Raw genomic sequence first — 16,793 nt, 5'->3', positions numbered from 1 at the left:
CCTTGCCCTCTTATTTATAGAGGAGGCAGACACACTTAGGCAACTAACTAACTTAAGGGAAATTACATATTAACCCCAACAAAATGTACTAATTACACTTTAACCCCTAGCTGCCTAATTTCTTCGGCTGAGACTACTCCTTCAGCTCCTTTCCTGGATCTGCTATCTTCTAGGACAAAACTCGGAGGCAAACTTCAACAAACTATGCTAAGACATTTAGCCCTATTATCATGGCTCACACCATTAGAGTGTTGTTCTCCTTGGCTGGAATATTCAACAAGTAGATATTAACAATGTTTTTCTTAATGGTGATTTAACTGAAGAAGTTTTTATGTCATAGCTGAAAGGCTTTGTGAATTCTCAGTTTCCTTCTCATGTGTGTAAACTGAAAAAGTCACTTTATGGTCTTAAAGAAACTCCTCAAGCTTGGTACACAAAATTGAAATCAACCCTGCAAAATTGGGGGTTTAGAAGGGTTGTTTCTTATGCTTCTCTATTCATTAAAAGGACTTCTAAGTATGTGTTATTCATTTTGGTGTATGTGGATGATATCCTTGTCATAGGTTTCTGACTCTATAGCTCTTCAAGCTTCCATTCAGGATTTGGATACTATTTTGCTCTCAAAACTCTAGGATTTGTCAACTACTTCCTAGGTTTTGAAGCTTATAGAGATACCAGTGGTATATATCTCATCCAATCCAAATATACTTTAGATCTATTGAAAAAGGCAACAATGCAAGATTGCAAACCCTATGCTACACCCATAAATTTGGGAGTTTCATTGACTAATGAAGGTGATTCATTTTCTGATCCATCTCTCTATAGAACCATCATTGGTTCTCTCCAATATTTGACATATACTCGGCCAAATATAGCCTTTGTGGTGAACAAATTGAATCAGTTTTTGTCCTCTCCAAAATTGCAACATTGGTTAGCTTGCAAACAGTTGCTTCAGTATTTTAAGGGAACTATTGGTCTAGGCTTGTTGTTTGCTCCTACTTCTAGATATTTGTCCTTAATCGTTTACATGGATGCAGACCATGCTGGCTACAAGGTCACCAGGCGGTCTACTAAATGGAATTTATTAGTTTGGAGCTCAAGAAAATAGTCTGTAGTGGCTAGGTCTGTTGGAAAGGCTAAGTATAGAGTTGTAGCACAAGGGGTAATTGAGATTTTATGGCTCAAGTCTCTGTTATTTGAGTTAGGATATCCATGTGCTCATGTTCCAGTTTTATGCTGTGATAACCTAGCAGCAAAGAGCATAACTGAGAATCCGATATTTCATTCTCGCACTAAGCACATTGAGATTGAAGTGCACTTTGTTCGAGAAAAGGTAGAAAATGATGAGGTTGAAATTAGATATGTTCCTACACTTCATCAAGTGGCTGATATTTTTACTAAGGGGTTGTCAAGGGACAAGTTTTTATTCTTGTGTAACAAGCTCGGACTCACATTGTCACCTGTGCATCCTAATTCTACTACAACTTTAGATAAGCCAAAGCTCAAATCTTATACTTCTATCAGGAGGTCTAATTTGAGGGGGAATGTAGAAGGAAATAATATTGAGTAGCTTGATGTTCTCTAATGTCTAGTGCACAGTTATATTCAGGTGTAATTTGTTATGTTGTTATAATTAGGTGGATGTATTAGTTTTGTTGATGTTGTTGCAAGTTGCAACAGTTTGTTATTGAGGATAGCTGGTATGTAAATGTCCAGCTATGCCTTATTTCTATATTGGTTAATTCATTCTCCAAAGTTCATTTTCTAGGAATTCTTCCTTCTCATTTCTTTCTGTTTTTACACCTTGAAGCTCTTGCTTCACAACTCGGTCTAGGCACGCTCACATGTTGAGCTTGGTTCGTCTAACATCCCTACCTACTAACTCAAAAAATTTCACAATTACCTAGTTTTTGCAAAATGTTGGCTCCAATGGATCAACATTCCAAGATGACATTACTATAAATCTGGCAAGCATCACGTTAACTATTACAAAGTAGTGTCACATCCAACTATATTTTAAAATGTGTTCCTAACAATTTAATACATTTTCAAAAGACACTATTTACCACCTAGTGGGATTATGGCTTGGTAGTTGTTATTGGTGTCACTCTATTCACCATCTCTCCTACTATGACTTTCCCACTTTACCCTTAGCAAAAGACCAAATTTTAAAAGGACAAAGGAAAGATTTTTCATAGGAGTTTGTCTTCTAATAAATAAACTTCTCTTCCATAACCAAACAAAAGAATATTACAGTTTTCTTTCTTTGAATTCTAAAGAAAAACAAATAATTTAAAGTAATCACTAATATGGGAGGCAGAATGCAAAGATCAGTGCAAATAAAAGTGTAACCTTGTCTACGAAGAACAAGGATGATGATGAAAAAATAAGAAAATCTCTTACCTTAAGATCAAAAACAAAGGGTTTCTTCCCGAAGTTGACGCTGACCCTATGATATCAAATCAAACACACAACTGCAAGTATTAGAAACTCCTTCACCAAGAATTCATGATGACTGCAGTCATATTATTTCTTCACATGTATAAGAATCAACTTAAAAGTAAACAGCCATCTTAAAACTATGCACATGCCTGCCTTTGCGTGAGTGAGCAAGAAAGATAGGGTAATGAAGAAATCAGCCACGAAAATCTAATTGCCTCGGCAAAAACTATTTGAAATAAAAGATTTCTTTATTTAATTGTTTATAGTAAGTAATATAACAGATTTCTTTCCTAGCAATCAAAAGTAGAAAATAGTTGCCATGCACAGCTTTGCCTTCTTCCCACATTGGAGAAGATTTATAGGGCCCTAGAATTTTAATAGGTGAATAAGACAATTGAAGAAGTAAAATATATATAAAAATGGTTGGCCTAAATGAGTTAGCCACCCCAGTAAATAGGCAAAGGCCCACAGACAACCATGAATCCAAAATGAGGCTTTAGGTGAGGAGGTGGCAAGGCCATTAGGCTAGCCCCATGACCCCTCAAAACCCATCACAAGGCACATTTCTAGTTTCTTTCAAGTGGTGCACCTGTTGGATGGCTCCCTAGCATTCCAGTGTTCTTTAGGAGATCAAGAGTATATTTCCTTTGGAAATTAGAATGCCTTGTTTGCTTTTAGCCACTTCCATTCCTAGAAAATAAAATGTTGGTTGTAAGGTTACGAGGAGGTCTACAAGTGGCTATTGCACAGGGTGTCACTAAAAATTTGTGGCCGAAGTCTTTGTTTTTGTCAACAATTAGAAGATTGATCTTGTCCTTATTCATGGGCAAGATCAAATCAGTATTGATAGACATTGATTATTATTTGTTTCCTATAATAGAGAATGTAGATTTTTGGTTTGGATTGCTGTATCTTCCTATTAGTAGCTGTATCTTTCCATTAATTGTTGTATCCTAAAGTTGTATGAGTTTCCAAATCTCTCTCATTTAGGTTCTTAGAAACTTCCTAAATCAAGTAAGGAAGTTTTGTATATAGATCTAATCTACCCGTCAAAGGGGAAATAAGATTGAAACCATTTTTCACGTCCTCTTTGACAATTTTCTAAACTAGTCTATCCATGTTCCAAAGTTCCAATTATATGGAGTGATAATCTAGCAACAAAGAGTATAGCTGAGAATCCTGTTTTTCATTCTCGTACTAAACATATTAAAATTGATGTTCACTTTGTACATGAGAAAGTTGAGAATGGTGAAGTTGAAATCAGATATGTTCCTACACTTTATCAAGTTGTTGATATCTTCACTAAGGGTTAACCGAGAGACAGATTTATTTTCCTATGTCATAAGCTTGGTCTTAATCTGTCTCCTATATCTTCTGGTTTTGCTGCTACTCCAGACAAGTTACAGCACAAGACTTCTTCCTCTATGGTTTCTGCTTTGAGGGGGAATGTAGAAGAGAAATAGTTTCTGTTTATTTTACAGTTGCTATAAATTCTTGTTAGAATACTACTTGTGTGCTACAGTTAGGTTATTGTTTTTTTTTTCCTGTAAATTAGGTTATTGTTAGACTGTTTAAATTTTGTTGTTGCAGTTAGTTTGTTAATTCTGTTGTTTCAGTTAGTTTGTTGCAAACAAGTTGCTCAACTTGCTGCAATTTGTAAGTTGTTTGTTAACAAGGATTAGCTCAATATAAATACTCAGCTGATTCTTGTTTCTGTCATTGAGAAAGGCATTATTTTTCAGGAACACTTCTCTCTCTTTCTCTAGTGTTTCCTCTCAGTCTTTCTTCTGTTTTCTTTCTTCATTATTACCTAGAAGCTCTCGCTTCAAGAAGCAATATATTATGGCCAGATCTAGTTCAGAAGCAAAGTATCAAGGCATAGCTTTAGCCACATGTGAGTTGGTTTGGCTCAAGCAACTTAAGGAGTTGAGATTTGGAGATCTAGGGCTTATACAACTTATTTGTGATAATCAGGCAGCCGTTCATTTTGCCTTTAATCAAGTTTTTCATAACCGAACTAAATACATAGAGATACATTGTCACTTTGTAAAACAGAAATTGATTTCTGCAGAAATTAGTAACTCGTATGTTGGCTTAGCTCTAATGACCAGCTAACTGATCTTCCTACAAAGGCATTACAGGGACCATGGCTTGATTACATTTGAATGCTGAATTTATTGCATATATTACAACTTTTGTTTCTTCTCAACTAGTCATGTTTTTTTCCCTACAAAAACAAGGTGAACAGAGGGCAAACAAGATAATGCTCTATCAAAAACATGACTCAAGTAATTCCTATCTCCATTGGGACTAGGAGATACTCGGATGAGCCATTGTTATACACCTTTATCCCAACCAAGACATATAAGTCAACTGGGAGTCCTTCATACAAGGTTTGAAGCTTTGAGCAAAAATTACTATCACAACCTAGTTTACCACCACATCTAAGGAAATGGGGACAAGTTGAACACATAAAAGTTGTGTTCTTACTAATTACACCTATTTCACTAGACTACCTCGTTTAGATGTAATGATTTATGTTTTCTAATATTTATATAAGATATATGATTTTGGAGCTAAACTAGTCAAAATAGTTTCATGTATCATTTCAACAATGGCATTTTTCCACCCTTATAATATAACATACCAAAATTTTGAGTGAACAAATAAATCACTATGGAGGATGAACAAATTGGAAAAATGCCCGTTCAGCACTTGTGTCCAAAGAGTGAACAAATTGGTCATTCAAAATATTGCAAAAAGAAAATGTGGCAACGCCATGGTCTCATTGAGGTACTCTCTAATAATTGTGGTTTTTTCTTTTTTCGCTTTGATTCTTTAGAAAACATGCTTAAAATTTTTTATGCGGGTCCTTGTCACTTTGCGGGCCATCTTGTCATTTTAAAATGCTAGGAGCCGGGCATGAATATCTCTAGAGAGACCCACACATCGGTTCCGATATGGATTAAAATCCATAATCCTCCTCTTGAAGGATGGTCCCTTAAAGGTGTTTCTGTTATTGCTAGTTCTATAGGTTGACCCTTGTATGTAGATCCTATGACCGAGGAAAGAACTAGATTGGGGTTTGCCAGAGTGTGTGTCGAGGTGAGTGTCAATTCCAGCTTCCCTAAATTTATTGATGTTCAATAAGGTAGGGATGATCTCATAGGTGAACCTAGGATATCAATGGATGCCATCTGTGTGTTCCCACTATAAGGTTTTTGGTCACCCTATTCTCGGTGTCCGAATCAGCCTCAGCCAAAAGGGAGTGAAGCTAGAGTCGTGTATTTAAAGAAGAATGACCAAAATCCCAAAAACACTGAAGATAACCAAAATGTACGTGAACGTGAAGGTTCTATTATGGTTCGTGGAAAGAAAGGAAAAGCTAATGAAAGAAAGGATAAAGCTATTGTTAGGGAGGAGGAGGTAAGGCCATCTTATAGACCCTCGGAACCTGATTACTCTTCTATGAATATGGTGGATTGCCTTGAGTAACATACCGTAACGGTTCCCTAAAGAAAAACAATAAATATTGTGTCTTAGCATAAAAGGATAAGGGCGTTCCTTCTCCCACAGAATCTCAGGGAGATGCTGCTGAGAGGGACAACTTGAGGGACTCCAGTGCTCGAGAGGTTCAGAGTGACGACGACTGGGAATCTGATAGGGTAACGAGTACAAGCTCAGTAGGGAGTGGACCAAGAACAAGAGCTCAAGCAAAAAGGGATAGGAAGAAGAACAGAGAGTGGGGTGGGAAGCATCAGGGGTCCAAGAGCCCGGACCCAACCCTTCAAGAGTGTTAAAATGCAAATTGCTGCATGGAATGTGAGGGGTCTGAATCTGTCCCCCAAGCAGTGGAAGGTTCGTTCCCTTGTCTCTCAATATAAGTTGTCTTTAGCTTCCATTTTAGAGTCTCGGATGCAGGAAAGGCAAGCTGGGGAAATCTCTCGAGCTATTATGCCCAACTGGAAATGGATTTTCAATTACGACTCGAATGACGGAGGTCAAATTTGGATTGGTTATGATCTGTCAGCAATTAATTTAGTTTTTTTGAGTAGGTTAGACCAATTCATTCACGTCAAGGTGACTGGTCCTGATATTATCACTCCCTTCTTCCTGTCTTGTATTTATGCCTAGAATGAAGAGGTGGAGACCAAGCTCACTTATGGAACTCTCTGAGAGGGGTGGGGTTGTCAGTGGTTAACGACCCTTGGATCCTCTTTGGTGATTTTAACGTCTGTCGTAATAGTTCTAAGATGAGAGGTGGAAACACCTCTCAGTCTTTGGGTATGCACAGATTTAATGGATTTCTTTCCTCGGTTTCTCTTCAGGATCTGGCCTTTAGTGGTCCAAAGCTGACATGGAACAATAAGAGGTCTGGTGCAGAGTGCATTTTCCGAAAGCTGGATAGAGTCCTTGGGAATGATGGGTGGCTTGCTAGTTACCCAGAGAGTGAGGCTCTTTTCCTTCAACTAGGAATCTCTGATCACAGCCCTGCCGTGGTTTTCTTATCTGGTTCTTCTCGGAATAATGGTAGCCCTTTTAAGTTCCTCCTCAACCACCTTGCTGACCATCCTCTTTTTCTTGATAAGGTGGCTGATAGTTGGAGCAGGTGGGTTCCCGGGGTCCCTATGTTTCTGGTTGTCCAGAAACTTAAGGTGGTTAAAGGAGCTGTGAAGACTCTTAATAAGTCGAGTGGTCATGTCTCTGAACTTGTTCTATCCCTCCGAGATAGTCTGCACAGAATTCAGCGAGAAATGCAGGATAACCCCCATGATCCTAATCTTCGCCAACAGGAGCTCGATCTTAATAGAGAATATTCAGCAACTCTGGTGCAAGAATCTGATTATTTTCGCCTCAAAGCTCAAATAAGGTGGTTTGTAGAGGGGCACTGGTGTTCTCGCTTCTTCTTCCAATCCATGTTAGCTCGGCGAAATAATCACCATATCTATAGCCTCCAAAAAGAAGATGGATCTACTGTGAATTCTAAAGAAGATGTGGCAAGATGTATGGTTTCCTACTTCCAGAACCTCTTTGGTCATAGTGCCCATTCAGCCCTTGTGTCCCATTCAAGCCCTGTGTCCCCTGAAGAGATTACCCCTTTTATTAACAAATGCTTGTCACAGGATCAGTTGGGGGGGGGGGGGGGCCTTATTGCTGAGGTCTCATCGGAAGAAATTCAAGGAGCCTTGTTCAGCATAGGGGATGATAAAGCCCCTAGGCCGGACGGATTTAAATGTTAAATTCTTCAAGAGGGCTTGGGGGATTGTGGGGCCTGACATGGTGGAGGCTATCAGGAGCTTCTTCTCCTCAGGCCGTCTTTTAGGGCAGATGATTGCGACTATCATTAGTCTAGTTCCTAAGGTCCCTCACCCCGAGTCGCTGTCCCAGTTTAGGCCTATTTCTTGTTGCAACGTCTTATATAAAGTCATCACCAATATTTTGGCCAAGAGAATCAAACCCGTGCTTTCTGGTCTTGTGAATGACGCTCGGGCAGCATTCGTGCCTGGACGCTCAATTGAGGATAACGTCTTGCTCGCCCAGAAGCTCGTGTTCCAATATCACCTTCACAGTGGGCCTCCTCGATGTGCGATGAAAGTAGACCTAGCTAAAGCTTATGACACTGTGGAGACTGTCTTTCATCTTATGAATTTCCCTCCGCAGTTTTGTAGCTGGATTCACGAGTGTGTCACTACTCCTCATTATTCCCTCAAAATCAATAGGCAGTTAAATGGATTCTTCCCTGGTGGTCGGGGCCAGGCAAGGGGACCCTCTATCTCTTTATCTCTTCTTCCTTGTGATGTAGATCCTGCATGGTATTGTTAGCCATCAGACAAGATCTCCAGATTTTCAGTTTCACTGGAAATGTGAGCAGACTCAGCTGGTGATGCTCATGTTTGCAGACGATCTCCTTTTGTTCTCCCATGGCAATCCTACTTCGGTGGGTATCTTGAAATCTTGCTTAGAGAGATTCTCTAGTTTGTCTAGCCTCAAGGCCATTGCCTTAAAAAGCAGTCACACCAGAAGGCTGAACTTCTAATGCGAGACAAGTCCCATACCTTACAATGGACCATAACATACCACCACACTCCGCAGCCCGGCACCCACGAACGGCAAGCTGTGCACTAGCCGCTGCTAGTCTCGGGCGAACACTGCAATGCCGACGTCACCTCCGTCGTTGCTCACTTGCACTGAGAGCCATGAGGCTGGCTCTGATACCACTGTTACAACCTTCGGGTAGAATTCACCCTCAAAAGCTAGCTATTAAGGGGAGGGTGCCCAAGAGGTTATAAACTCTACACCAGGAGTCTGATGGTCCACTGTAAGGTATGGGACTTGTCCCACATTAGAAGTTCAAACTTCTGGTGTGGGGTTTATAATCTCTTGGGCACCCTCCCCTTAACAACTAGCTTTTAAGGGTGTGTTCTACTCGATGGTTGTAACAGTGGTATCAGAGCCGGCCCTATGGCTCCCAATGCAAGCAAGCGGCGACGGAGATGACGTCGACATTGCAGTGTTCGCCTGAGACTAGCAATGGCTAATGCACAGCTTGCCGTCGTGGGCGCCAGGCTGCAGAGCTTGGTGGTATGTTATGGTCTACTGTAAGGTATGGAACTTGTCCCACTTTGTCTCTTGTAGAGATGAGTCCTTAAGGGAGAATATTTTGACTCTTGAGGGTTTCTAGAGAGGTGTGTTGCCTATGCGTTACTTGGGGATGCCTCTTCTTTCTACCAAGTTATCTTATGGGGATTGCCGGCCTATCATTAATAAGGTTATAAATAAGATTTGCTCTTGGTGGAGTAGGTTGCTCTCCTTTGGGGGCCGCCTTCAGTTAGCTCAGTCTGTTCTTTCCACTATCTATGTGTACTGGGCCTCTGTGTTTATTTTGTCGAAACGGATGATCCATGAGATTGAGCAATCAATTCGTAATTTCTTATGGAGTAGTGATGACGCTGACCCCCATAGAGCTAAAATGGCTTGGCGGGAGATCTATTGCCCCAAGGCGCAAAGGGGTCTGGGTCTCAAGCCTCTCTATATCTAGAATCAAGCCCTTGTCGCCAAGATTATTTGGCGCTTGCTCTCAGGCAATGGGGAGTCCTTCTGGGTGAGGTGGGTGCATACCTATCAAGTTAAGGGGGCGTGCTTCTAGCTCCTTAAAGTGTCATACACTTGTCCATGGTATTGGAGGAAGTTGCTCTCCCTCAAGGGAGTTGTGCGATCTAGAGTGGGGTGGAAAATTGGTGATGGTCGTAGCGTGTTCATTTGGCATGATCAATGGCACCGTTTGGGTGTGCTTATTGATCGTTTCTCTCACTAATTGCCTCAACAATTAGGCATATACCTTGGCCAAAGTCTCTAATTCATTGAGAATGGCTCTTGGAATTGGCCTGACCTTTTCCCATGTCCGGCTTACGATCTTATTAGGAATCACCTTCCTAGTCTCCCCAGCATTCAACGCCGGGACTAGAATTTTTGGCTCCCAGCTGCGAACGGTGTTTTTTTGGTTAGGGCTGCTCTTAAGGATTTCCAGGAACAGCGCCCCCGGGTCCATTGGCATAGGCTCGTGTGGTCGTCGGAGTGTATTCCAACTCATTCTTTTATTCTGTGGTTAGCAATTCAGGAGTGTCTTTCTACACTTGACCATATTAAAATTTTTTTGTCTTTTCCGAATAGATGTTTCCTTTGCAGGATGAATGCGGAGAGACATAGTCACCTTTTCTTCGAGTGCCCTTATTCTAGAAAGGTGATGACATTCTTCCGTAGATCAAAGAAATGCAATTGGCCTTGGCGTCAATGGGATTCTAGAGTGCTTTGGGTTGCTGCGAGATGGAGTGGCAGGGGTCCATGGCAGGTGGTGAACAGACTAGTGCTTCATGCTTTAGTGTATTTCATCTGGAGGGAGCACAATAACAGGTGCTTCCGTGATCGGGAGAGATCTGCCTCTTAGTTGGCTCATCAGATTTAATGCGCTATGTAGGCCCGTTTGACGACCCTCCAACTCAGACCGTCTATTCAGAGTTATGCTCTTTGTCATATTTGGCATCTTTCGAGGGACCAAGTTCTCCCTCCCCATTGAGTTGCCGCTTGCTTGTTGTTGGAGGCTGGCTTTTGTGATCTTGTTCAGCGCCAATCCCTTCGATGCCTTGTGTTCGATGCTACCTCTCCAGTTGGGCTTCGCTTCGTTTGCAGTTTTCCTGCTCGTGATTAGTACAACAGGCTTGTTCTTCCGAGATGGATTGTTGCTTTCAATCACTTCTAGACTTTTGTTTATTTTCTGTACATATTAACTTTTCTTTTGCTTCTTCCTATGTTTTTCTTTTTTTTAGTTTATGTTCTTTTTTTGGCCCAGTGGGTGATGTTGTTATGTTCATGCCCTTGGTTTTTGGTCAGTCCGGGGTATGCCTTGGCCTTGGTTTATAGCTATTTCGGCTTTGGTTTGTGTTCTATGAATCTCTCACTTATAGAAAAAAAAAATCCTGATACAATCTTATTTGATCAATCATTCTGAAATTAGGCCAACTATGCAATAAGTACATAAAAGTAAAATAACAGACACTTGTGCTTTTTTGCTCAAGCACGATTTCAGGATTATCTTTTATAAAAGATTCAAAGACTTGTTGAAATTTTTACCTAAATGTTTGAGCTTCAAATTAAAAAATTAAAGCGGTATGCAAGAAATTGTCCAATTACATTAGGCAAACAACATGAGCAATAACTGAGAAGAGGGTAAAAAGGCTGAACATACTCCTCATTTCGGCTATGAACAGCAATAGTTGGAAATAAGGGGCCTTTCACATCCTTGCACACTGTTCCCACTACTTCGCCATTTTTACTGGCATCAAGAACATAGAGCAGCAGAGATTTTATCAGAATTGTGGGAAGATTAAAAAGGCAACAGGTAAAGAAAGTTTAGTATTACATTTAACGGACAGAACAACACTGTGGTTCTTGCAATCATTAACAATCAGACTAGGCACATTTCCATGCAAGAATAGTTTCACTCTGAAGTAGAACATCAGTATCGTCTTACGTGAAAAAGAATTCCTGTGAAGCATAGTTGATACCAGCACCAACTGTATCACCAGCTGTGTAGGTTGGGCCAAATGCCTCTCCTCTTCCATGCCCGCGGTAAAGAAACCCATCATCCCCATGATATCCCCAACTATTTGCTTCCCAACTGTTGTAGTGAAGAAAAATATCCAGACAAAACTCAGTCAAATTAAAACTGAACAAGACATGGCATGAATCATCCAATGCAACTTATCAAATATTTCCTTGACAATACAACAGGAAAAGAAATTTTAAAACTTCTAGGAGCTTTCAACACACACACTGGCAGAAAATATAGAACTTTAAAAGGAGGGAGTTCAATGGGCATTTTCTTATTAAATTGTCCGTTTAAGTACCAAGAACATTCTATATTGTCATTGGTTGAAGATCAAAATGTTGCTTGACAACTTGGGATGCTAAGATCTGATTCTAAGAGGTTTGAGATGCTAGAGAACAGGACAACTTAGATAAACTCTGTTCATAATGTGAATAGATGAATGAAAGACAAGGTAAATCATGAGATGGTTAAATGAGTATACCTAGTTGACTAGACTTCGTATTACCAAATTTGTACAGTGATTAAAACAAACTAAAACAATCAAAAATTATATTACTAAATATGCAATATTAAGTCACATTTGAAAAAGATATTTAAGCTTAGGAAAATTGGATATACCTTGATATCATTGGACAGTCAAACGGATTTGGAAATTTTTATGAGATTTTGTGACACATTAAACTAAATGGAAGGCCTGTACAATTGATGATTTAGGGCTGACTCTAAATGAGAAATATGATTGTGTTAGTTTGAGGTCATCTGTTAAGACTAAGAGTTTAGAGCATCTGGACAACAATGTGTTTGCCCTACAAGAATAACACTCTCAAACCTATAGTTGGTTAAGGGGATAATATGTGATCCCTTCAAAGTAAGCCTCTTAACACTTTTCTAATCTATACAGTGGATATCAATGATAGCATTTCAATAGAGTTTGAAGATCTATGTTCTAGTTGAGGGCAAGCCATGGCAGCAATGGTAAAGTTGCTCCTTTGTGACAAAGGTTATGGGGTCAATTTGTGGAAACAACCTCTTAAAAAAATGCAATGGGAAGGATGTGTACAAAATTGACCATCCCCTAACCCTTGCAAAACAAGGAGCCCCACGCATTCAGGACACCCTTTATGTATGTAGATGATCAAATATTTCAGCATTTAAGTCTCAAAATCTTCTCTATTTTAGGATACGTACAAGTAGGATTATAGCTAAGAGGATTTACAGCTTCTTTGATTTTATTTGTTTCCTTTTTCAATTGATTGATGATTCTTAGGAGATCACAATCCGTTAGGGATGAGATTTGGAATCTCCTTGTATGTATATATATATTGCAGAAAACCATGTACAAGAAATAGAGATAGTTAAGTAGTTAGACAAACTATAGAAACAGTTTGTCATTCATTATACATTTATTTATTTTCTAAGTGGCAGTTTTTTTTGTGTACAACTGTCACCATATAAGCAATTACCATTTGTGTATAAATTTGTCTAATCCAAATAATAAAGTGAGTTTTTCTGTCTAAAATTCAACATGGTATAAGAGCATTTCTGATTAGAAAATTCTCCCATTGTCCCAATGGCATCCTTTACCACAACGGTCTCTTCTTCTTCCTCTCAAGTACCCGTCGTTCCTAGTTCTAATGGATGGGGAGGAGTAGCAGGCAGGCACAAATCCAGTGTACCTAGATCTAGGAAGGTATAATTAAGATAGTTTGCTCATGTGAGAAAAAGATCAATAAAGGTTCCTATGAGAATAGTAGATGAAATGCAACAACTATCTAGCAAAAGAGATAAGAGGAAGACCAAGAAAAACTAGGTAAGAGACACTTAGGTACGATATGAGTATAAGGTGGCCTTACAAAAGATAGGGCCATGGAAAGAACTAATTGGCAAGCTAGAATTTTTGTAGTCGACCCCAAATAGTGGGATAAAGGCTTGACACGTCGTTGTTAAGAGTTTCAAAATCCTAAATACTAATATCGGTTATATTTTGCAAACCATTTTTACTGACGATGAGATTGGGGATTATTATTGAGGGTTGTCATGGTTTTGTTTATGTTGAAACAATTCTTGCACTTACACACTCTAGGATATCCCTCAAGAACTGCACGCTCACTCACAAGAAAAAGGACAGAATTTAGGAAACAAGAAACAACATAGAATTCAACACACACACAAGACAAATGACATTTATCCTAGTTCGAATCTCCTTTTTGGAGAACCTACGTCCAGACTGATGAGGGTTTTTTTCTTCACTATCTTGAAAAACACAATAACAGATTACATGTACTGCGCTCTCACATACAACCCTATACACAAGCTATCTAATCTTGGAGATTACAAAGCTATACACACTTTCCTCTTACATACACAACACGTACTTTTTCTATCAAGATAGAATGAAAATCAGTGTATCGAATGAGACCCCCAACCCTCTATATGAAGCTTGAGATGAAGTAGCACTATCCGCAGCCTGTTTAATCGTCTTTGGTTGTAACATCTTGATTATAAGCCATAGTTCTTCACTCAAGCCACTAATGAAGCTTGAGATGAAGTACGCCTCAGTTAGATATGGGTTGAGGTTAAGCATTAAGGACTTCAATTCCTCGAACTTCACCTAATATTGTGTCACGATAGACAAGAGAAAGTCCTTGAATCTGTGTGATACAAGGACGGGCAGAGGGAAGTGGAAGAGAGGGAGAAGGATTAGAAAAACGTATGAGGGAGAGTATGAAAAACAGAGAGAATAGTGGAGGAAAATTCTTAATTCATTCGTATCCTCTCTCCATTGGTGGAGGAGTTAATATACTCGCTCGGTGGGGAGAATCTCACCCATGCAAGCGGTTACAGCCGATTACCTCAGATCCCTTTCCTAACCAATTCATTTGTCTTTTCCTCAAGCTTTACACGTGGCCTAACATCTAACCGAATGCTAGCTGTAGCAGAAATATTCTAACGGAATAGGGAATTACAACCAAGCAGAAAATAAACTAGGCTAAGAGCAAAAAATTAAAATATCCGTGGCAAGTTCGTGACAACTTTCCCCCCTTGAGACGTTTCTTGTCCTCAAGAAACGCTGAGGAGGCTCGCAACTCTCGGAAATTGTTGCAGTAAGCTTGGAAGATATTCCCAGGTGCTATGGTGAGCGTCCTCCTGCCTCCATTTCACCAAAACTTGAATGAGGGGAATCCCATGGTTATAAATCACTCTTTTGTCCATGATAGCCTCCGGCTCCCTCTGCTCATCCCTCTCCTTCTCCTTAGATGTTGCTGGCAAGGCTGAATTGACTTGTTCGATTCCGGTGGATTTCTTAAGGAGGGATACATGAAAAACTGGGTGTATGTGGGTACCTTCCGGTAGCTGGAGTTTATAGGCCACTTTGCCTATTTTTTCTGTGATGGTGAACAGGCCAAAGTACTTAGGGCTTAACTTAGTGACGGGCCGTTGGCTAATGCACTTCAGATGCTGGTATCTTAGCCGTAAGTATACTTGCTCTCCCACTTCGAACTCTCGGTTGCTTCTCTTTCGATCCGCGAATTGCTTCATCCTGTTCCTGGAAGAGGCCAACTCTTGTTTTAGTTGCTGCACCACTTCCCTCCTCTGCTGCAAGTAGTCATCCACTGATAATTCCGTAAAGGGTCCTCTTACAGCTGGAAGCAGCGAGGGTTTAAACCCATACAATGCTTCAAAGGGAGACATTTTAAGGCTGAGTGATAGGTGGAATTATACCACCATTGAGCTAGGGGAAGCCACTTGTGCCAGTGCTTTGGCTCCATGATACACATGCATCTCAAGTATGTTTCTAATACTTGATTCACTCGCTCCGTCTACCCATCCGTTTGTGGATGGTAGGCTGTTGACATATTGAGCCGAATTCCCATGGACCCCATAAGCTCTTGCCAAAATTGGCTGGTAAAAACCTTGTCACGATTGGATACAATGGTTCCAGGTACTCCATACTGAGAAACCACCCTATCAATGAACAGCCGAGCCACTTCCTTGGCCATGTAGGGGTGAGCTAACCCAATAAACTGAGCGAATTTGGTAAACATGTCCACCACCACCATCACACTGTCTTTTCCTTCTGACTTAGGCATCCCCTCGACAAAGTCCATGGCTACGCTAGTCCAAGCTCTATCTGGTATAGGCAGAGGTTGTAGGAGGCCCAGATGGGCCACATTTTTCAGCTTACACCTTTTGCATGTATCGCACTCTAACACAAACCTTTGGACATCTCCCCTCAAGTTAGGCCAGTGAAATATCTGCTTAATCCTCAAGTAAGTATTCTGAATGCCTGAATGCCCACCCACTGGTGACTCCTCAAGTAAGTATTCTGAATGCCTGAATGCCCACCCACTGGTGACTCATGTAGAGTTTGCAATATTCTATGTTTGAGGTTTCCTCCCTTTCCTACGACAATCCTCCCCTTGTACCTCAACAGCCCTTCTGTTAAGGTGTAACCGTTAGCCCCCCTTGGCGATACCACCACTTCCTCTATCGTCTTCTTCAACTGCTCATCCCCATCATAGCTATCAATTACTTCTTGACACCATGCCGGCGCTACCGCAGTAATTGTTGAAGTGCTGCCCTCTTCTTGGCGCCTTGATAGTGCATCAGCCACCACATTTTCTTTGCCTCTTCTATACTGTATAGAGTAATCAAGCCCCATTAGCTTAGCCATCCCCTTTTTCTGCAGTTGAGTGTGTAATCTTTGCTGAAGTAGAAACTTGAGACTCTCATAGTCTGTTTTAATAATGAATCTGCTGCCCTCCAAATAGTGCCTCCATTTCTCCACTTCCATCAGCACTGCTAGGAACTCTTTTTCATAGATACTTAGCCCCAAATGCCTTGTGCTTAGGGCCTGGCTCAGAAATACTAGCGGTCTGCCCCTCTGCAGGAGAACTGCACCAATGCCTACACCACATGCATCCGTTTCCAGTGTAAAGGGTTCGTTGAAATCAGGTAACCCTAGAATGGGGACTGTCCCCATTGCTTCTTTGAGCTTTTGGAAAGCCTGCTCAGCCTCCTCTCCCCACTTAAAATTCCCCTTCTTCAAAAGTTCTGTTAGTGGCCGACTCAACACCCCATAACCTTTTACAAACCTCCTGTAATAACCGGTTAGACCAAGGAATCCCCTTAATGCCTTAAGGGTTGTGGGTTTAGGCCAATTGAGCATAGCTTCTATCTTCTTCGGATCTGTTTTCACCCCTTCACCAGAGATCAGGTGACCCAAATATTCAACTTGGCTTTG

General features: G+C 40.7%; 1 protein-coding gene across 2 annotated transcripts in view; it reads right to left on the bottom strand.

Moving 5' to 3' along the window:
* Window positions 1–16,793, bottom strand: part of LOC127807841 (ran-binding protein M homolog) — a 44,095-nt gene that overhangs the window by 21,411 nt on the left and 5,891 nt on the right. For both annotated transcript variants that reach the window (XM_052345986.1, XM_052345985.1), the window contains exons 2-4: window positions 11,471–11,617; window positions 11,186–11,272; window positions 2,404–2,449 (exon numbers count right to left, since the gene is read on the bottom strand). In XM_052345986.1, coding sequence (XP_052201946.1) covers window positions 2,404–2,449; window positions 11,186–11,272; window positions 11,471–11,617 — 280 coding nt within the window. The remainder of the gene's footprint in view (window positions 1–2,403; window positions 2,450–11,185; window positions 11,273–11,470; window positions 11,618–16,793) is intronic.

The sequence above is a fragment of the Diospyros lotus genome, chromosome 8 (assembly GCF_014633365.1).
Source record: "Diospyros lotus cultivar Yz01 chromosome 8, ASM1463336v1, whole genome shotgun sequence".
Classification (NCBI taxonomy): Eukaryota; Viridiplantae; Streptophyta; class Magnoliopsida; order Ericales; family Ebenaceae; genus Diospyros; species Diospyros lotus.
This window is presented reverse-complemented; position numbering and strand designations above follow the sequence as displayed.